The sequence below is a fragment of the Kryptolebias marmoratus genome, linkage group LG5 (genome assembly GCF_001649575.2).
Source record: "Kryptolebias marmoratus isolate JLee-2015 linkage group LG5, ASM164957v2, whole genome shotgun sequence".
NCBI classification, from domain to species: Eukaryota; Metazoa; Chordata; class Actinopteri; order Cyprinodontiformes; family Rivulidae; genus Kryptolebias; species Kryptolebias marmoratus.
In genome coordinates, this window is record NC_051434.1 from 5,413,066 (window position 1) to 5,436,076 (window position 23,011).

At 39.4% G+C, this 23,011-nt stretch overlaps 1 protein-coding gene across 2 annotated transcripts in view; it reads left to right on the forward strand.

Annotated features, from left to right (window-relative positions):
• Positions 1 to 475: 475 nt before the first annotated feature.
• npr1a (natriuretic peptide receptor 1a) overlaps positions 476 to 23,011 on the forward strand; it is a 29,978-nt gene continuing 7,442 nt past the window's right edge. The window contains exons 1-12 of one of the 2 annotated variants that reach the window (XM_017429720.3): positions 476 to 705; positions 4,190 to 4,928; positions 8,011 to 8,201; positions 8,954 to 9,067; positions 9,163 to 9,316; positions 14,800 to 14,894; positions 16,014 to 16,149; positions 17,368 to 17,452; positions 20,546 to 20,666; positions 21,369 to 21,443; positions 21,533 to 21,610; positions 21,712 to 21,816. In XM_017429720.3, the coding sequence (XP_017285209.1) occupies positions 4,223 to 4,928; positions 8,011 to 8,201; positions 8,954 to 9,067; positions 9,163 to 9,316; positions 14,800 to 14,894; positions 16,014 to 16,149; positions 17,368 to 17,452; positions 20,546 to 20,666; positions 21,369 to 21,443; positions 21,533 to 21,610; positions 21,712 to 21,816 (1,860 nt within the window). In that variant the 5' untranslated portion in view covers positions 476 to 705; positions 4,190 to 4,222. Of the gene's footprint in view, positions 706 to 4,189; positions 4,929 to 8,010; positions 8,202 to 8,953; positions 9,068 to 9,162; positions 9,317 to 14,799; positions 14,895 to 16,013; positions 16,150 to 17,367; positions 17,453 to 20,545; positions 20,667 to 21,368; positions 21,444 to 21,532; positions 21,611 to 21,711; positions 21,817 to 23,011 lie in introns of those variants that run through there. The other variant, XM_025008950.2, reaches the window with a different exon arrangement.

Here is a 23,011-nt window from a genome sequence, read left to right on the forward strand (position 1 = left end):
AAGCTGATATTTCTGTGTTAATCTCAGACAAAACTGCCAGTTTGAGTTAATTCGAATTAAATTAGATTAAATCTATAAGGTTTTGCTGTCAGTGATTGTCTAACTGAGGAAACCAAGCAGGAGAAAAGCGCTCAAGTTCCCATTTAGTTGGTTTTGCGGCAGCAGCTGCCTCTGGTTCTGGTTCTGGTTCTGGTTCAGGAGAGCAGCTGAGCACCAGGGGGCTCCAGAACCACACGGGGTTCCGGGCCGACTGATGAAGAACCCCACTTTTAACTGAGCAGCACTTTGACCCGAACAGAACAAACTGTGTTTTAATGTAAGTGATTTGGTTCTGCTTTCCTCTCCGAACAGATGAATTAATTCTTACAGCCAATCAGCTTCGGGTCTCCTTCAGGGCCTAATTGATTCCCGCCGCAGACCCGCACGCGCACGCGCCCACACAGCGTTATCACGACTCTGCCCCTCGTGCCCTCTCTTTTTCTACGTCCCTCTCCAAAAATGCGCGCGCGTGGTGGCGCGCGGCCGCGTGGAAGGTTGAACGTTGCTGGGACTTTCTTCCTCTTCTTCGTTTCCCGGACTGTGTGCCGGAAACGTGCCGGGAGCAGCGGCGGAGAGGAAAACATCTCCTCCTCCTCCTCCTCACTCTTCTCCTGTCAGCTGGGAAACATGGAGCCGCAGGAAGCCGCGGTCTGAGGACCTGAACAGGTAAGGAGGCACCGACCCAAGTTCATAGCGGCTGCGGAAACACGACTCCCGGTACCGGAGGAGGACCGGTACCGACCCGGTGCAGAAAATGAACAAACCAGAGGATTGTTTCTGACACCGAAGACCAACAGAGCAGTCAAAATGTTCTTTACTGTTTTTTTCCTTCTTCTAATCAGCCTCAGCTGCAGCTGGAAATGTTCAAACCAGACAGAGAAGTTAAAGTTTTCAGTCATTTTCATCTGATAATGAAATTAACCTGTTAGTCATATACAGAAAAGTAACATGTTGTCTAATTACTTAACGGTTTTGCTTTTAATTGAACATATTTGTTTTATCTTCTGCTCTGATTATGATTTTTTTTGCAAACGTGTGCCCTTCTGAGGGACAAAATCGCACATTTTAGGATGAGATGACACCATTTCTGAGCTCAGAAGCTAATTGGGGGAAACAAATCAGCAATGACAGAAATAATAATAAAAAAAAACAATCAAAAGTCTCTGATTGATTTGTTATGCTGATCTATGAGGAGAGACTCATGAATTTAAATTAAATTCTTTGCTGTTCAGGACAGGTGCTTTATTTCTGAATTGTTATCCTGCAACAACCTGAGCTGCATTTTGAATAACTGGATCAGTGCTTGTGTTATTATGCATTAACTGGAATTTGGTGAAAAGGCTGAATGTTTCTCGTCTCGTATGCGTCAGAACAAAAATATCCACTCCGTATGCAGACATTCAAACATGCAGCATTTAGTTAATCTAAGCAGAGGTTTCAGCTGATGTTATTTGTTATTACTGAGCTGAACAGAAGGTTAAGAAACACAAGGTGAATCCTAAATGTGTTTGATCCTCTGAGACTCTGCTGCTGTTTTGTAAGCCTTATATAAGACCGAAGGCAGCAGGAGAACAATGGCACACAAACACAAACATATTTACACACATGTGCACTATTGGTGTGTCTTTTATTAGTGTTTATTTAAGTTTTCATAAATTTTATATCCACTAAAAAAAGAACAGATATGTAATTAATATTTATCGTTTATCAAAACGTGCCATTAGAGAGCAGGGACTATTTTTAATGCTGGTTTTCATCATCAGCCCAGTAGGAGAGCAGCTACTGTCTCCTGGTCATCACCATCCTCCAGCGCATGCAGCGCAGGTTTAGCTGCAGATATTTGAGTTTCTCTTATTTCACGAATCTTTTCTGAGAATCTTTCTGAGACTAATCGAAGAAAAGCTTCGATTCTGCAGCATTTAAACAACAACAGTGAATGCTTTTGAAACTGTCTCCATCGAAACGTCTCCCTTCAGCTTCACTCTCAGGTCTCCATCAGCCCGCGACATCGCGCTTCGTTGGAAACCGTTTACTCATTACTCAAACGGTAAATACGGTCGGAGCAGTGTTTAACCAGCAATTATCTCCTAACAGCTCAGTTGTGGACATTACTTCCACGTCTGTGGACCCTCAAACACACATGGGGCCCACATTGAGCTAACGGGTAACGCTTTATGGATCCCACATGGAAAATCTGGCCGAGTTCCCCGATGCCGGACCGGCTCCTCAGGGGGGGATCCATTATTTCTGAAATGTTGAATTCATTCAGAAAAAAAGCTAAACAGAAAACAGAAGGTGACTCACTATGGTTTTGTTTGGAAAATAAAGAATAAGTTTGGGTTGTGTTTTATCCTGGGGACACAGTTTTATGCAGGCAATGTTCTCATTTTATCCTCAAAACAGAAAAGGTTGTTTAAGGTAGTGGACAGACTGCATTTTTTCAGATATTACGTTATTTTTTGTCTTTTAAATGTATTCATATTAAAACTAAACTGTTCTTTTGCTTATATGAATGAGTGTCACTGTGAGTTTAGTAGTCTTGTTGCCTGAGTAATGAAGCTGTTCTTTCTGATTGTTCGTAAATGTAGCTTCCAGATATCAGGTGATTAAATGTCGTGTTGAACTGGAGTCGCATCTTATTAGGTCCAGGTAGTACGAGCGGGAATCTGCAGTGGAGTTAAATATTTCGCTCTACCGTGCAGAATAAAACGGCTTTCACTCAAACAAGATTATGGGAACTAAATGAACAAAAAAAAATGAGTCAAAAAGCTAAGATTCTGTGGCAACAGATGTCCACGCATCACGTTAGAGCTATTTCCAGTGTTTTTTGTCCTGTTGTAAAGACCATCCTTTGACAAAGGACAATGGTGCAACGTAAGGGGCTGTTGGGGAGGAGTTGGCGACTCAAAATTGTGAGAAAAAAAGGCAAATTTTTAGTTGTAGTCTCACTGAATTCTGAGTATTCTGCGTGTTGCACTTCTGCATCTGAGTTCTGCCTTTTTCAGGATGTTATTAACAGTAAATACTTATCAGTTTTTGACATTTATAAATCAATTGAGAATGTCTCATGTCCAGGTCGTTATACATCAAATAATCGCTCATAACCGTCACCTTTACTAGGTAGTGGGGGGGGGGGGTGTCTCGCTGTGTTCAGCAGATCTGTGTGAATCAATGCTCTGTGGTGTCTTTGCACCAGCTTGCATCCACTGTTAAACCTCCACCTGAGGCAGAGATGGAAAGACCGCAGTTCCTAATATTTCCTCTCCACTTCCGTCGTTGTCTCATTGTTGAGCTCAGAGATGTGCAGGACTCTGAAGTTATGCATGTTAGCATGTTTTGCTCTTTCAAAGATGTTTTTATAGAATCAAGTTTCAGTCAAAACAAAAAGATAAGTCTATTACTTTGTGCTGAGTTATGTAATCGCAGCCAACAAAAGGAGTTTTATTATCCAAAGACTGGTGTTAAAAGCAGTAGTATGGTAGGTCTGTAAGGGTTAGCTTCAGACTGTCTTTGAGTATTAGCTCCTGCCTTGTTTCCATCTCTTTTCTGTGCATCTTCTCCTGGTCAGCTGGCTGCACCTGCAGCCCTTTGCTGTGAAACTCACCCTCCAAAACAGGAAGTCTGTAATCTTCCACAGGTTGTTGAAGGTTGCACATAATTTACAACAACAACTCTCGGTTGTATCTCAGCATATGTAAACAAAACCTTTTGTCCGGAACAGGAGTGGCCATGTTTTCTTTTCACATGCTGACATTTTCAAACTCCAGTTTTGAAAATGTAACCGTAGATGAGCATGAGAAACAAGCGTCCAGTTTCAAAATTTTACAAAGGACAAACTATTTATTCACAAAATGACAAGACTAGCTATTGAGGCTGATGTTTACCACATAACCATGTGTATCTGTCAGTTGCATAGTCATTAAACAAAAGAGATCAGTGTGGTTAAAATACATTGTGTGTGTCTCTGCTGTCAAATAATCTGTAGGACATACATTTCTCTTTTGTCAGGATAGTTTTATCCAGAGGTTTTGTATTGTCATTTATACGAGAGGCATGAAGCATTGTTTTTTCTCCCTGTAGCTTGTCAGACAGGTTGTTTTACACACAGGTCATGCTGTTTGATAACTCAAGTGTTATCTGTTCCCTGCAGAACGTCTGTCAGGCAGTGAAACCCTTCCTCATCATGTCGTCCTGGCACTGTTTCTCCCTCTTCCTCCTGCCCTTCGTCCAAGCAGCTGAGCCCTCTTTATCTTCTGGCAACACCACAGGCGATCTTCAGGTTGTCACCATCGCAGCCATCTTGCCTCTGACTAACACGGATTATGCGTGGGCATGGCCTCGAGTTGGGCCGGCATTGGAATTGGCCATCCGGCGGGTGAACGCTGACCCTTGGCTTCTACCTGGCCTGGAGCTCGACCTGGTCCACAACAACTCAGAGAACCGTGAGGGCTACTGCTCTGATTCCATGGCACCGCTGGTCGCTGTTGACCTTAAGATGTCCTACGACCCCTGGGCCTTCATCGGGCCTGGATGTGACTACTCTTCCTCACCAGTTGCTCGCTTCACCAGCCACTGGGATGTACCTATGGTGACCGCCGGGGCTCGTGCAGTAGGCTTCAAATTTTATAAAGCTGTCACAAACACAGGACCCACACATGTCAAGCTGGGAAACTTCAGTGAGAGGATCCAGGAGATGTTCGGTTGGCAGAGGCAAGTCATGCTCATCTACTTTGACAACAAGGATGCCAACGACGACAGACAATGCTACTTCGCTGTGGAAGGGGTGTATGAATCACTGAGGGAACAGAATATCTCTACGTATGACTACTTATTGGATAGTGAGCCGAACTACAAGTTGCTGGCCCAAAAGATCGTGGAGAATGGACGAGGTCAGCAGCTGTAATTTTTTTTTTTTTTTTTGGGGGGGGGGGTTTACCTTTGCTCCTTTCCCTTCTTCCTTGTCTCCTTCAGTGACCAGTAAAGTCAGATGAGCTTCGACACTTCCGCTCTTTCACTGTTGTCTCAAGTCTCAAAACTTCTTCTTCCACCTCTTCACTTCTTTAATGCAGTAATTTGTTGTCTTGGTGATTCATTGTCATGGCAAATGTGATGCTTCCACTTATTTTGCTGCTGGTTTTGTTAACATTTCTTATTTCCTTCTTTGCACTGAGATGCTTTTACCATCCTTCTCCATCGTTTTCTTTGCTCTTTCTTTCCAAAAACATCAGATATTCTCTACTTTGAGTTTAACCTTTCTTCATTTCTCTGCCTTGGGACCAATCATCGGCTGGATTTGCATGAACTCTTGAGGTCCAACTCCTTTTACTTCACTGTTTTAATTCACCTTCACTCCTTTGTCCTCCCCCTTCTTCTTTCCTCATCCTCCCTTTTTTGATTCCCTCCCTGCCTCGATGTCATGAAATAATAGTTAATTATTGTTTTATTTTTCTTTGTACCGGTTAATGACTGACCTCAGCTCTTATGTTTTTGTCGGCGTGCAAGTTTGTGTGCTTTTTGTTTTATGAGCACCAATTTCAGTTTAGGGCCTCGGGAGTGACGACATTCCTGCATTATAAGGACATTCCTACATTGTGAGGACATTTTGGTTGGATCTCTAAGCGCACACCTGTAAATAATCAGGACTTTAGTGCGGCAGAAGTAAATGTGTCCCTTTAACCCTCTTCTGTTGACTTTCATGCTTGTTTAATTTGAAACATATTGCCGCTGTCAGGGAGCAAAGTAGCTGTGCAAGTTAAGGTATCACATATTATTATTCACCTTAGCAGTATTAAATCTACTCAGACAAGAAGTCTGATAAGACAAACCACTATTAAGTTAAACAAAATCAAAGATGAAGTCGATGTTAATCCTAACATTACCATTACTATTTCAGAGAAAATATTTTGTTTTACTGCACTAATTTTGTCTCAAAGCGTTGCTTCCCTTGTTTTCAGCTGAAAACTTTACACACAGACACAGTCGATATTTGTTTTATCTGCTAATTTTAATCTATGCGCCTGAAAAGGATAGCTCAGATTCTTTGTTAGTGGCTTTCAGTGAAAAGGTTATAAACAATTAATATCTTTGCTGTTTTAGATGGCTCCTGGAAATACTTTAGTTTGGGAAAAACAGAGTTTAATTCTGACCAGATTTATGAGCTGACAGTCTTCAAATGTAGTCAGTTTTGAAAGTGGATTTCTGCCATCTTAAAATAACTCATCTTAAACATTTCATTTGTAAACTAAATGAATGGATGGACATTCGGGGGGTCGTATTCTCGATGACAGCATATGGAAACTAAATTGAGAAGGGTTTGGATTTGAGATGCCTGCGAACATTCATTTGATTATTTTGAGAGAAAATTAGTCCCAGGAGGTTGCTAGCCTCTGCGACGTTACGAGACATTTGTCAAATAGTCGCCAACGTTTGCATCCCAGTGAAATACCGCCTTAAGTGTAGCTGTGAGATGTTAATTGCTCATAACCTTTCCAGAAAACCCCACTTCAAAAGATCTGTTCTTTAATTAATGTGCAAGTAAATAGAAATATCACACATTGTATAAAATCTTCTATAAACCATAGCTATACCTGCTTCTGTTTATCCTGTTAGTGTAAACGAGCTGTTTTAAAGTTACTGAAATGTTTGTAGCATTAAGATCGGACACCGGCAGGACTGAAATCATCACAGACACACTAACTGCTTCTGTTGTCCTCAAACCGACACCAGCTGTTGCCCCCCGGCAATGTTGGATGTCTTCAAAGTAATTACCCCTGAGTGTGTGTTTGTGTTTGTCAGACATAATTCATGATGCGGGGATGAAAATCTGTTTACACAGTCACATTATGGGGAAGTGTCTTCAATTTTGAATACTGTATATCAATAAATGTCGAATTGAAGACATTTATGGTTAGGTTTATATTTGAGAGAAAGTTAGTCGAGCTGTAGTTATGGTTACAACTGGAGTAAAGTTTTACAGAAATAAATGCAAATCCATGTAAAGTCCTCTGAAGTCATGGAAACACGAGTGAGCATGTGGGTGTGGGTCACAGCTAAAAACATCTCTCAGTCAATCATGTCTTTTTTTCCCCTAAAGTTTTATTAAAAACAGTTGATTGCAGAGAAAACAACATGCAAGCTTTTGGGTTTTGCATGTGAAACTTTCTGTCCCTGTTATTAAGGCCACCTTGGGGACTAATTGAATTGGGCTGGGGTGGGTATTTATTATTTTTTTGAAGGACTTTGACTGACGCTTGGGAGGTTATTGTTTTGAGTCTGCACCGAAACTGAGCAGACTGTCATGGAATGGGATTGGCCCAAATGTTTGGGAATGGATGTTTTCACTTTTTCTCATGCCACATTTGTGTCCCATTATCGGGCAGAAAATTTTAGATGTAGTATAAAACGCTTCTGGTGCTTCTAGTGGTTTCGTTTGGTAACATTTTCTATGAAAATAATCCATCTAGACTCAATCAGTGGCCGTTTTTTGGATCAATTTCTTGTGAGTGGTGTTCACACCTTCTCCAATCTGAGGCTCGTGACAATCTTTAACTACGGTAGTGTTTCTTGTCTGACCCCGGGCTCGTTAGAGGAGGTTCTGTGATTATTGCCATGGAGACCGCTGAGCTGAGTGCTGAGGTCATGAGCCCTGTTAGACAGAGCCGGGCCCGGTCCACAGTCTGATGTTGTCACACTGGACCCAGGAGCAGCGTGAAAGACTGTTAACATGTCTAGTAGAGGACTCAGTCCAGTCACAACAAATGTGACAAAACGAAACCAAAATGGCTTTGAAGCGACAGAAAATTATTACAAAGATGCTCATTTAAAAGAGGACAAGATGACTTAATAAAGAGACTATTAATGATGCAAATGGGCTTTAAACGGGTTTTTCCTAAAGATGCAAATGACCGTCTTGTCTTGTTCCCTTTATCTCCTTCACTTAATAAAGACACATTTTTGTTTTTACCTCAACAGTGGTGTACCTGTGCTGTTCTCGGGATATCCTCAGGAACCTGATGATCCAGTTCTGGAAGGATGGGGTGGAGCTTGAGAACTTTGTCTTCTTCTACATTGATCTTTTTGCTGAAGGTATGGGGGACAGACGACCCGTCACGCCCTGGTTCAGAGGAGATCAGGATGACTACGCGGCCAAAATCGCCTTCAGGGTGAGAAGCGGTCCTCGTTGTTTTTGCTTCCTTTTCCAGATGTTTAGACTTGACTGAAATCATGAACAGCATTAGATTAACCTCTTCAGATGCCTGTGTTCTGTTTGAATAAATGAACATAAGTCCAAATAGTTTTGTTTGATTGAAATGTTATTGATCAGTAAATAAGGCAGAATCCTACTGGGCTGCAGCTGCTCCAAAATGTCTCGAAACGTCCACAGGGGTTCTCAATTTCACTGTGAGTTGCAGAAGCTGACACAAAATTTTCTCTTAAAATAGTCACGGATTCATCGCAGGCATCTCAAACCCATCTAAACTTTGTTGCATGCATCTCCAGTCCGTTTCATGAGCGCTAATGAAGTGTTTCTGACACCAGCATGGGAGCTCTCCAGTGACAGAAAACAATGTCCGGGTCTAAAAACCGCGTTGATGAACAACAATAAATATTGAAAACTGACCCATAGCTGCCAATCTTCATTTCAAAAGTGTTCTGAGTTGATTAAATCATGAATATGGATACAAAATAATGTGTGCGGCCTAGAATACAGTTTAGCAAGCTGTGCACACCATCACAAGGTTGTGACTTTTGGGGTCCCTGATCACAAACACGCAGAATTCAGAGAAACTGACATGGAAAATGTGCCCTCTTTTTTGCAGTTTTCTTCTAATTTTGAGTCTCTATTTCGTCTTCAACAGTCGCAGCCCAGTCAGATCCCACCTATAGCCCTGCCTCTCTGTCCCTTTTCTTACAGAGCGTGAAGGTGCTGACCTACATGGAGCCTCAGAATCCAGAATATTTCCAGTTTGTGGAAACTCTGAAGAGCGAAGCAAAGAAGTCGTTCAACTTTACTATCAAAGACTCCCTGGTAGATATGAATGTGCTTTTTCTTGATGCACCTTAACAGTTTGAGACTCATATTTTTGATATTTGTTAACCGAAATCCTTCTGCGTCTCTGTCAGTACAACCTGATAGCTGCAGGGTTCTATGACGGAGTGATGCTGTACTCTCAGGCTCTGAACGAGACTTTGAGCCAGCAGAGGACAGGACCGGGACCGGTGAAGAGACCCAGAGGAGATGTGGTGACCCTGAAGATGTGGAACAAGACCGTCCCAGGTGATTCTTCCCTCTTTTTCTCATGCGCCTGCTCTGGACGCATTTTGTGGTCAAGCTGGAAATGTGCAGCCAGCCCTGGACCAATCAGAGCACAGCGTTGGATGAGAACAGCCCGCTCTGAAAATGTGTGCTATTAATCAGAAAACCACAAAGAGCAGAAATATCCATTTCATCAACTGCACTGTGGTTAAAAATAAATAAATAAAACTGCAGGAAAAGTCCTTCATTTTACCCAAGTCCTACCAACAAAACTGACCTCAATTTTCACATTAAACACTAAAAAAAAAGCATGCATGTATTGGATTAGAATAAAAAGAAAGATTTTTGCATAACATAATCTGTTGAGTTTCGGTTTGTTAAATGAAACACTTAAAACTAACTTGTTGAGTTTTAAATGTAATTTCTACACAGTCATCTGGATTTGGAAAAACAATTGACAAAAGTTGACAGAAAAATGTTTTAAGAAACCTAATTATGCAAACGACATTTAATAATTAATCATTGTTCTGAGTCTGTCTAAATACTCCTTAATCTTATTTATTCTATCTTTTCTGGGTCTGTCTAGACATAAACTGTCCCTCACGTGTTCCTTATTTCCATTTCAGAAAGTTGGCAACCCTTTATGTCAGCTTTGTTGTTTCAGTTTGATCTATTTTTTATTCATTTAACAAGACTGACACAAGTAACACAAACAAAGTACTTCTTTATACAACATAACTCACTTTTGTTTCTCTTTTGTTTGACAAATACAATTAAAGAGAATCGGTCCAAGCCCTTGTACAAATTTGGGATCGACCCTAAAACGTGATGTTAACCCAGAAATATGAAGCTGCAACAATAACAATAATTGCTTCTTTATAAAACAAAAGTTAATAATTTTATTTTAATGTTCGCTCTGAACGTTATTGTTATGAGTGTAGCTGTGTTGTTTGGTGAAACGGTGAAAACCGCAGTCTCTGAAGCTGTTTCAGTGATTCTTGACAGAAACCAGCTTCTCCTTGCCACCAATCAATCATGCTGCTGATTAACTAACGAGCCCCGACGACCTATCAGGAGCCCCGGAGCTGGATGAGGTCACCATGGGAATCTGAGTCTGACAGACACACACATTCTCACGGCCGGGGGGGTTTGTCAGCGGGGAGATGGCATGTTAGCGTAAAGCTGCGGTGAAAATTTGTACCAGCTGGCAGCGTCGCTGGGAACAGGATGTCTTAGACTCAAACCAGCGACCAGGATGGCCAAGTCACAGCACAACAAATCTAGATGGAAAATTCCTCTTTTTCTCCATTGTTTGGTCTCTAATTTAGCATGTAGGAGAAAAACACATGGTCACTTCTGATGATTTTGTGGTGGTTTATGTCTGTAACGTCAGGCAGAATCGGGTCCATGTTCAGGACTTTGGGCCTGGCCTGAAAGCTAAATGTTCAGGCTTGCATTGTTACCACAGACAGGAAGTTGTCTGTCATTTTTCAGAGCTCCCAACACTTCCAGGAAACAGTTTGTGAGTGTGAAAACAAAGAGAAAATTTTTGCTTAATTTTACTGCTGACAGGGTTGAGACAGGAAACAGAGGGTGTGTGTGTGTGCAGCTGTGTGTGTGGACGGGGATCAATTACTTTACCTTCTTAAACTAAGTACAACAAGAAAAGGGAAGTTTGTTGTCATCTCATGGGCAGAAATTTTATTTATTTATAATCACACGGCTAAATCGGAATTTAATGGATTCTTAAACTGTTGGCTAAACCCTTAACTTGGTTTCAAATAGTTTTTTAACTACCTTTTGTTTTTCTAGTCCTTGTTTTGGACTCATTATAGGTTCTGTAATGGTGTAGGAATGGATTTAGACAAATTTCTGTATCAATTCTCAGTTAGTTTTATGCGATGTATGCAAATTGTTTTGGAATGTCGCCATCCCAATGGGAGATTTAAAACAAATGTAAAAATATTTAAAATACCAGAATCCTCCAAATCTGAGGCTCTCACTGAATAAGATTTTTTTCAGATGTGCTCCCAAACAAAGTCCCAAAGTGTGTTTGTAGCTGAATTTTTAAACTGGTGACTTTATACACCTAAATAATATCCCGTTTAAACACAAAACAGTTGCTTTTTTTTTTAAGATAATTGGCTTTTTTAAACATTTTGACATGTTTCACGTTTTATGTTTCAGGCTGTCACAACCATTTATAGGCAGAAGCAGCTCGTTCCAAGTTTAAGAAAACACAACAGTTTTTATTTTATGAAATCTACAATAATGGACACAGTTATATACATTCTGTTTCTTTTAATAGATTCCTAAAATCCTGAACACTGACGCCACACCCAGCAGGTTTGACAGGAAGGATTGTGATAACACGATATTTCTGTTCTACTTTAAACCAAAGAATTCCTATTTATTTTATCCAGTTTCCTTCAAAAACAATCCAATTGACAATTCAGCGTTCAAATATTTTCAGAAATGTTTCCCCTGATCTCATCTTCTCCAGTTTGACTCCTTTTTTTTTTTCAGATTTTATCAAACATTCTTTCGTCCAAAAGCCTAAAAACAGCAGATAGTATTTGTTGAATTTGGATCATTCGGCTGAAATCTCTTCTTCTTGTTTCACCAGAAAACCAAACAAAGAAAGAAAAACTACTGAGCAAATAGTAAAGACAGACTGCAATCTATCATCACAGCAACTTAAACTGTCCGAAGTTTATGGACCATAAAAACGTCTCCGTCCATCAGCTGCACATGTTGTTTCAAACTTTGGTAAAATAACTTGACTGTTATCTTAGTTTTTGAAATATTCAGAAGACAAACACATGGGAACTTTCATCATTCTTGATTCAAACAGCGGAAAAGCACCAAGTCTTGACTGAAACTGTAAAAGGTTTTACTGAGTGTCCTCAAACACTGAGACATTAAGAGGGAGGACAGCGATGTTCTAAAATCCAGATGCCGGTGGAGTTGTGGTGTTTATTTTCCTCTGCTGGGACTTTTCTTATATTTTTTACACAGCTAAATCAGAAGAGGATGAGACAAAAACAAAAGAAAGAGTCCTTGGACAGAACAGGAAAAGACAGACCTGAGGTGCATGACCGTGGTAACACAACAAAACCGGACAAGAAGGAGTTACAAATGAGGCAAAACGGGAAATTAAAATAATAATAGTAAAAAAAATAACAAGAAAATGGGGCAAGGAGACATGAGGAGATGCTAAAAAATGGAGGGCAGACATAAAAACACACATTAAGTTACAACAAAGATAAAAAACAGAACACGTACTCATGTTATTAAGACACAGATGGACAAGGCAAGAGAGGCAGTACAAATTAAAGGACAAAATAGACCCAAATGACCAGGACCAGAAGAAAATGGACAAGAAAGACGTCACAAAACACGATGACGAATCAGGCAAATCCAGACAGGAACGCCATAAACCCGACTTGTTTCTCATTTTTGTTCTTAAACTTAAAAACAAATCAAAAGACGACAAAACTAAGATGTTAAAAACAAGAACTAACAAATGGCAGGGACGTGCCCAGACGAGGGGTCCAGGTGAGCGAGACAAACGTCCACAGAAAATGGACGTTCATTACAGGAAGTAGGACTCTAACAGCAGGACTCAGCTGGAGACAGTCACTAATCTGATCACTGTCTTTACCGATGTGTCGGGACATAAACCTGCTGATGCAGTCATGATGCAGAGGGGGACAAAAATAAATAAAAAGTCCTCATGAGATTCATGAAATAAAAGGGTGTAAATTAGACTTTTTTGCTCTCATACAGCCAAAACAAATAATTTATTTTGTAATAAGCAGCTTTCAGTCTATAAATACCAGGATGTAACGCAGCCAACTTTATAAAGCCCAATTTATTTAAATGTTTTGTTCTTTTATTTTAATCAAATATTGTCCTTTCCAAAAAGAGAAAAACTGTGTACACAGTAACAGATGGTTGTATTATGACAGTATTTATAGTGTTTATATTTGTAAACACATACTCGTATTTACTATAAGTGCATCCGTTTAGTTTATCCCATCTACAGGAACTAAATTTAAACCTCACCTGCGGTGTAATCACATCCAGGATCGGACTCTGAGCTGAAACACTCCGGTCTGTGAAAACACACCCTTGTCATTTCAGTGTGTGTATTTCAGTCTGTTGATGGTGCCGATAAACAGGCCGCCCTGCTCGCTCTTTATTAGATTGGACTGCTTTTAAACCACCGACACACACTGAAACCAAGTCTGCGTCCATCAATCACCGAGCGTGTGCGTCAGAGGAAGAGAGACTGACGCCGTTTGAATTTAGGATCGGCGTTACAGGAGCAGCAACGTGATGGAAGTTCCTTTCCAAGCGTTCCTGTAGGGAGAGCTCTGAGGTTCAGCTTTTTTTGCTGTTTTAATGACTCAATAAGCAGCCTCACCAATTCACGGCGATGTCTTAAACAGGCGTTGACCTCCCTGGTGTTTCTGGTCTTTTGATGATTGCTAATCTCACCCATCTAGTTTCCTGACGTCCTCGTCACGTTCCCTCTCAGCAGAACAGAAGTTCTAACTTCCGACTCAAGAGGAAACTCTTCAATCGACGTTCTGCAGGAAGGACTGAATGCTACCAATGTTTCATTGTGTTTAAGCTGAAGGAACTGCTTGAACTAAATGGGTTCTACTCATAATTCAGGAAGAAAACCTGGTGCTGGCATTGACCGATTCCATTAACTGACTTCTTATCTCTAAGCCCAAAAGGCCAACCTTCATCCTGTTTCTAAATCGTGCAGGTAACAAGGATTCGGTGCATTTTCACTGGCTGTGAAACTTTGTTTTGGTGCAAGTTTAATTAAACAATATCTGCATTTCTACGTGACTTTTTATGTCCAGAAACAAACGCTTGACAGGTTTCTCCTTCATAAGTTCTATTTTGGGCGATGATTTGCATCTTTTTCTAAGTGAAATCCTTCCTGTAAGCAAACTGGTACCGAGAAGTTACTGATAAGCAGTGCTTTAATAAATGGAAGGTTTCTGGTCCAAAAACAGTCCCATCTATCAAACTGGAATTCAGTCCACAGAGTGATTAAAAACAAATGTTTCAACAGTTCAAACGATCCGTCTTTAAGGTGTTGAATGTTGATTTGGAATATTCTCATATTCACCTAAAATCTGGAGCTTTGACTGTTTTTCCCTCTGTGATTGTTCCCACCCTCCCAGCTGAAACCTGAGATCCCCCACCCCTGACCCCCCTTTTGGACATATTTTTAGTCACATTCTTGGTTTCTGTCAGTTTGTTGGACTTAAATCAACAAAAGCAACAACTGTGTTCAATCACTATGTTGTTTTTTTAAGTTAAAAAAAAACACACGCACGCAAATTACTGTCATCATAAATAAATAAAAGAGAATGTAGAAGTTCAAAAAGAAACAAACAATGAGTGAACCAACCGTGTGTTTTTTTTAAAAATGCTCTTGAGAAACTGTGTTGTAACCGGCACATGTGGCGTCTCTGCAGGGGTGATGGGAATGATGGAGATGGACGAGCTGGGAGACAGAGAGACGAACTTTGTTGTCTGGGACATGACGGATGTGGACTCTGGAGAGTTTCAGGTGAAAGACAAACTTGCGATGGAATCCTCACTTTACAACACATCGGGTATTATTCAGCGTTATTGAACAGAAGAAGGTCAGAATGCAGAAGCTCTTCGGTAATTTGTAGATTTACTATTAGAAGCAGAGACTGTCTTCTGTCTTCTGCGTATTGCTGGATAATTTTTAGTCCTCTCTTTGTTACATCATTGAAGTCTGTAAACATGTGTTTAGACACAGATCTGTTAAGCATTTCAGTCAGGTTAAGATCTTTTTCAGCTGTTCTGTTGTAGGTTCGCTGCCGTGCTTTAGATAATGACATAATTTGGCCAAGCTGTTGTACAGAAGGCTTCTCGTTTGTCTCTAGAGCTCTTTGGTTCACAGTTGACTCAATCACTGCAATGTCTCCAGGTCCTGTGGCTGCAAAACAAGCTCAAATCATCCTCCTTCCACCTCCACGCTTAACAGTTAGCATATATGTTGTGTTTATTCTTCTCCAAACATGGGCAGACGTCTCCACGTTGGTCTCATTCGTCCAAAGAACATTGTTCCAGACGTTTTTATCTTGTTCAGATGAAAAACTTAATCTGTGGTTTTGTGTTCTTTTAAGACAGAATTGTTTTTTTTCCTTTCATCGCTCTCAGAGTGGCCGTATTTGTTTAGTCCTTAGCTTTAACATTAACCTGCTAACTGAGGCTTGGTGGGTCTGAGCAGTAGCTCTTTGGGGTTTTATTTTGTAACATCTCTGAGCATTTCAGGGTTTGACCTTTTAGGTAAACTTGCTGAGACGTCCACTTCTGGAAAATAATGGCAGCAGTCTTGAATGTTTCCAACTAGAGCTGCGTGATATAAAAAACATGCAATATACACAATCATTGTTGAGTATTTCAATGTCAAAATTACTTGTAATAAATAAATAATACATAATCTTTCTCGCTCCTCTCCTTCCCTCCTGGCATCGTGGCGCACACAAGATGTTTTGAGCTTTAGCATCTTGGCTTCCAGCCTTTAGATCAGGTTTGGGCATTAAGAGTAGTGTTTTGGTGAAACATTACTGGAATGAAAAGTCCACATCCTTGATCAAACTGGTGTGTGAAACAGGGTAACGGAGATCCGGATGTTTGCTGCTGTGTGTTTCAGGTGGTGTGTGTGTATAACGGCAGTCTAAAGCAGCTGGTCCTGCAGAAAGGTCTGAACTTTCAGTGGCCTGGGGGCTCTCCACCGCCAGACGTCCCAGAGTGTGGCTTCAAAAACGACAACCCAGCCTGCCTCACACGTAGGAAATGTCTTCTACTGACACACACAGAACAAAACTAAAGATTAAAAACACTCAGATACAGACTGCAGACCTACTGATACAAACCTAAAACACAACTATTGATTTCACACTCAGTTATAAACAGATTTAAACAACAGCCTCCCTTTTATCCTAATTTCTCTAAGTTTGAGTTTGGAATTTGGACTCCAGAGGGAAACAAATCATCCGTCTCCCGAGCGATACTCTCCAGCTCCTCAACGTGGGAAGTCATACCCGAGGTTTTCCAAGAAAGAAGGAATTATATAATCCCAGAGTTCAGGGTCTTCCCAAGGGTTTCCTCCTTGTGTGATATGTTCGAAACAACTCCAAAGGAAGGCGTTCAGGAAGCATCCTAATCAGATGCTTGTACCTCCTCAAGACAATGAAACAGTAACAGAGTCCTTAAAAGATTTCTGGGACTTCGGCTCCTCTTACTTTTATTCTTAGTCCAGCACCTGAACATTTTCAGAGGAATGTTTTCCTTATGTTTGTTGTTTTAGGTTGTTTGTTTAAGCCACTTAACTCTGACCTATGAATCATTCAGGCATACAAAGGAATGAACCAGTGTTGTTTCAACACATAACACACAACTTAGCAAAGAACCAGTTTTAAATCAAATCTGGAGACATTTTGTCTCCAGCAGCTTTCACAAAGGCATATTTTGTTTCTGTTCCTTTATTTAAACCTGTGAAAAACACCAAAGATTGCATAGTTTGACACACAAGAGTATTTTAGCTCCAACAAAGTCACAACCTGACAGGTTTTAGCTTAATATTTAAATATTTCTTAAAGATATTACTTCAGACTTTCAGAGACAATTATTGATCAGAGCCGCTTTAAAAGATAACAAGAAAGTTGACCTTTTAGGAACTAATATAGAAAGACTGTGGGGATTCAAACCTGTTGTATATTATGGTACATATACACACACTTTCTCAGCGCAGATAAACCTCTCGACACAAACACAAACAGATTTGAAGACACAACTTTGGACGCCACTAAAAATTATCAACACATATTCTGGTTATAACTGAATTTGGCAAAATGCTGTTTTTTATTTTTTATTTTTTCCTCCCAACATAAACTCTTCACAAGTGACTGCTGCACACAAAAACATCTCCCTGCACAGATCTGAAGCGAGCGTTGTGTTTTCTTCCTGTGCTGATGGTTGCCTCTTTCCCTTTCTCGCCCACACAGGTACGGTTACAATGCATCAGATGGTTGCCATGGTGATCTGCTTTGTCTTTGTCATCATTGTCACCATCACCATCTTTATCTACAGGTGAGGCACACACGCGTGCAGAATCGGGTTTTCCATTGCCATTTTGTCTAAAAAAACACAATACACTCATTAAAGGTGTTTAAAAGAAGACTTTAGATGTAATGATAACAACTTTTGTGATTTTTGTTGTATTTTATTTAGGCTAACAACCAATTAACTCATAAAATTTGACCAGTGTTTTCCCAGTTGTGATATCAGAGGCTAAAAGTAACAATAATTGTGTAGTATTGTTGCTTTTTTAAGTATTTACTCTATAATTTTGTTTTTACCTATTTAGATTTGGTTTAAAATATCATATTTCAGTACATTAAATTAAATCCATTGCAAAATTTAAAAAAACAAAAGACAAATGCAATGAAATAAATCATGTCCTGGTAAACTACTGCAGACAGTGACAGACAGAAATAAAAACTAACACTGAAATCCAGTGAAAAATGAAGAGAAACGAGGCGGGCACTTGTGTTGCAGAGCCAGCAGAAATCAAACCTCCGTCACTTTCTGCTGCAGCTGAAATCAGCAGAATGAAGCCAAAACCTCATTTTACCGTTTTCAGGAAACCGTGAAGCAGTCGGTTTTTATGAAGTATGACACTCACGTTTAATGTACCTTATAATATCTTTAAGAGTTATCTTTAAGTCTTTGGCGTACAATTTGAATAGTAAAAAAGAAAATGTGAACTAGATACTGAATGGTAGGCAAGTTCTAAAAAGGTTTTTAAAGCAGCTGTCATACGGCTCATTTGATGTGTTGTTTTTATCAACAAGTAAAGCAGTGATTTGCTGTAAAGGTCATATCAGCAAGCCATGCAGCCTCATTTTGCACGGCTGATTTCTGAAAATTACTGCTTTTTTCCAATTTGATAACAACAGAACTTTATTCTAGGCTGTGCAGATTATTTGCCCGTTTATGCTCACATTACCTTGGCAGCTGCACCCAAGTTTATGGTTTAATCTACTGGATTAGAAATAAAGATTCCTGATAAAATTGAGAAGTGTTTGAAACACCCACGTTGTGACAGTTTTGAGGGGGGGGAAAGGTTTTGAAAATGTTTAAAATTCAAGTGACAAAACTTCGAGCCTCTGCAGCTCAAGCGAGTAAAGTGAGAGCTGTGGAGACTCAGCCCAGCGAAATACTACCTTAAATAATGCATTGTCTTCTCAAATGATTTAAATGCTATTTGTTCACATGTTTTAGGGATGCTCTTGCACTTTTATTTATATTATTATTATATGAATATAAAAAATCTAAAATATAACAGGAAAATATTCTATCTTGTCCTGTTTTTATTGTACTGGAGAGCCCCTATATTAATGTTTTAAAAAGTCACTTTTACTCTGAGTCAGTTTCAGATGAGCTAATTCTACTTTCACTTGAGTAGATTAATAATTTGGTACTTTTACTTGAACTTGGATTTTAAAAAAATCTTCTTAATATTAGTATTTTGACAATATTTTAGTGCTCGTTTAATCTTTGGATATAATCTCTCAGACGTTAAAGTAATTCTCAAATTAATTCCTCATTCTTGAATCCTCAAGATTTGTTTCTGGTTGAAACAACTGGTTCTACGACCAAGCAAAGTAGTTTCTACCGCCACCACGTGGCAGACTGTGCAGCCTAATCCAGTTAATGAAAAAAGTCTGATTTGCATGTTTTTCTAATAAATTTGCTCCTGATTTTAAATCCAATCAGAAACACACACACATGCGTTTCCACTTCTGACAACATATGAACTTTCACTGACAAGCCTTTGATGATCTTTACGAGACAAATTGTCTTCACTCTGCACAGTTTTTCACACCTTGAGCTGAGAAACTAAACTTGGTTTGCACAAAAAAATAAAAAAATAAATGATGCAAAGATCACACACGGTTTTGTGGCAGTTCAAACTCTCACAGCACCTCTTTCTCTCTCTCTCTCTTTCTCTCTCTCTCCATTTTATTTGTATTTCTCTTTCCTGTCCATATTTCCCTCCCTTCTTTTTTCACACATCCTCTTCCTTTCTTTCCTTCCTTCTGTCCGTCATAAATAGGGAGATCACAGCGAGGCCCAGAATGAGGGGGTGGAGAGTTAATATTTAAAAAAACAAAACAAAACAAAAAAACAAAGGAGTTGACTGTTTTCTGTTTTGTCCTCACTTTCTTAGAAGTTTAGGAAACTGAACACAGTTATGAACTCATCTGCATGTGTTAAATTATTATAAATTACTGGACAAAAGTATTGTTTACTATTTGCACATTACACAAGATAAAAGTTATTATTTTAGTGGGCAAATAACCTTGATATTATTGTATTATGATAACAGACGTGCATGTTTGTTGAAGTATATAGAAGAATTAGCTGTAATCTGTGGTTAGATTTGTGCTCACTATAAATCGATGTAAGTTACTGATATTTAAAGTCATTGCAGCGAGCTGGATTTGGTTGAAGTCCAAGGAGAGCAGAGTAGTTTATAAAGGAAAACATGAACTAACTTGTTGTTTATATATCCTGCTGTTTTTGTATATTAAATATTAATAAAGATATGAAGCAAAAGCTTTAGGTCTTCGTGGGTTTTTTTTTTTTTTTTTTTCAAAACAACCAAACATTGCTAACTTCAGAGTAATTTATGATAAAAATAGCTATATTTTAAACTTTGACAGGCTGGATTTACATTTCTGTGCTGTTTGCAAAACATTAAGACCTCCAACAAATTAACAACACAAGAAAAAAAGGATCATTTAAGTTATATCTTTAATTGTATAAAAGTGAAATAATTATTTTCCTGGCTGTTCAGGTCATTCTGCTCTGCAGGCAGACGGACAAAATTTGTTTACCCCCCTCATTAATAATAGTTTAGGGCTTTTGAAGTGGGGTTCTTTGGAATAATGCCTTGCCGGTTGTAGATAGCGTATTGAAGGGCCTCAAATTAGAAAAGTAAAGTTTATTTCTTACCAGACTGATGAGCTAACAGCTAGTCTGAGTCCTTCATTCTCTCTCGCTTCTAAACTCTCCGTCACCTCTCTCAATGTTTCTCCTTCTTTATTTTTAACACACACTTAATTACTGACTCTGCAAACACACGCACACACACCTGTCCTCCTGTCTGTTGAATAGGAAGTTGAAGCTAGAGAGTGAACTGGCTGCCCAGCTGTGGAGAGTCTCCTGGGAGGACATCCAGATGAGCAACCTGGAGAAAACCATGCGAAGAACTTGCAGCAGGCTCACCATGTCGCTGGTAAAAAAAAAAACAAAAAAAACTTGGCTTATTTTGAACCTGGTTCTGGTTTCTGATTGTTGCACCAATCCTGTAACAATTCAGTGTTTCCCCAGGGTATGAAGTCCTGCTCATGCTCAACATTTACTCTACTTCTACTCCTGTATATATTTTACTATTTTAGCCTTTTTATTTATCAACATGTTCAGCTCATTCAGGAAAAAGATGCTCTGACTTTTGGTTTTTGTAACTTTTATACTATTCAAAATATTTAACTTTAATTACAAATCTTACATGCATTTACAAATACATTAAAAAATACATTTAATGATCTTCAGTTCCTTAAACTCCTTTAAACTCCTCTTTGAAATCTGCTTCAGCATACCTGATTTATTTTTATCTTTTTGTGTTAACTTTCTGCAGCTTTTAGCTTTTAGCTAAACTTTTGCAACTATTAGTTTTCAGCTAATATTTTGCTGCTTTTAGCTGTCTTTTTGATATTTTCAGCTTTCAGCTAGAATTTTGCCACTTTTAGCAAGTGTTTTGCTAATTTTGTTTTTTCCTTACTGTTTGAATAAAAAGTCATTTTGATCATTATCTTTCAAAGCAAATTCACTTTGATTTCCTCAGTTCAGATGAAATCTGCTGTCAGGAAACTTAAACTATCCTCCTGCTGTGAATAACCATTTAAATCTTAACATCTAACTCTTTGCTTGTTTACAGAAAGGATCCAACTATGGTTCTTTGATGACCATGGAGGGAAACTTTCAGATCTACACCAAAACTGGATACTACAAGGTCTTTGACAGACACTTTGTGTTAAATCATTCTTACAGTAGTTTCATAGGACGTACAGAGATAACCTTGCATTGTTTTCTCTCCTTCAGGGCAATCTGTCAGCCATCAAATATATCAATAAAAAACGCATTGAACTGACGAGGAAGGTTTTGTTTGAGTTGAAGCATGTAAGAATGCGATTCTGCCAAACGCTGACATTTAAGTGTCTAATTTCAGTTTTGGGGGCGTCGGTGGCTTCAATGTGATTTGAGTCTCTGTGTTTCTGCAGATGCGAGACGTTCATAACGAACATCTGACTCGTTTCATCGGTGCCTGCCTTGACCCACCGAACATGTGCATTATCACGGAGTATTGTCCCAGAGGGAGCCTTCAGGTACAGCGCACCTGTAAACACAATATCAACCATTGGTACCCGTCTATCAGATATCAATACCTCTGTCATTCAGGAATGTTCCTTTTATTAATCACCAGTAACACTCGAAACCATGGGCACCTTAAATTATCCATTAATGCTGGTTTGTTCACCACAAAATACCTTTTTAATTAAAGGTACGATCATCTTATGATGAGAAGGGACAGAGTTGTAGCCATTTTGGTCAAAACTTGTGAACCGAGATCTCATGAGATGTTTTAGCGCTCAGAGAATGTATTGAGGATGATTATCAGCTACTACCACTCCATATTTCAGCTAAATATCTGTACATTTAATGTTTGTTTGATAGAAAGTCTTATTTTGGTTGATCTAAATTAACATCCCTTGGTTACTTTCTATGAGTTTAATTAAAATCTGTACAGTGATTCATGAGATATTTTGCTGACAGGCAGACTGGATTATTGCCAAAGTTGTAAGCAAAAATGTTGCGCAGTGTGTGTATCTTGGAGTGTTTATTGGGTTATACCACACCATGTCTTTGCTTAGCAAAAACATTATTGCCCTTTAGCCTTCAGAGGCGGGTGACGTTAGGAATCAGTATTTTTTTTATGATCATAACAAAACTCAGCTTAAGACACTCCACACAAAAACCATCAGGTTCAATTCAATATAGTTTATTCTGCTTCAGTGAGATTCAGATTTTAACACGTTTACATACAGTTTGGTTCAGTCCAGTTCAATCCAATTTTAATTAAAAAAACAATCAGATTTAAGCCAGTTCCTAAAACGTTGCCTCCCTAAGGAAGTCAGTAAGTTGTTGTGAATGGTTCATATTAAGCCAAGCTGAATATTTCTCCAGAACCAACACCATTTACAGTGACATTTGGGTTTAAAAACGTCAGCTTCCTTTACTGAACATTTGTCATATTCTTGGTGGAAAACTGCCCATAAAAGGGTTCCTTTGACTCCAAAACTAGGTGCTCAACACACACCCAAAGATAAGATAAAGAAACTGAGGCGGGACTGCAAAAAAGGCTACAACTGCGAATACAAACATGGAGCGTAAAAGGAGTAAAGGCAGCAGAGTAGATAAACTTGTCAGTCATCTGGGATCGTATCACTTCATCAAACCATCAGGTTGCATTCCAGGAGTGAAAGTTTCCTCACACTTTTTATGTTCTCCCCCCCCCCCCCC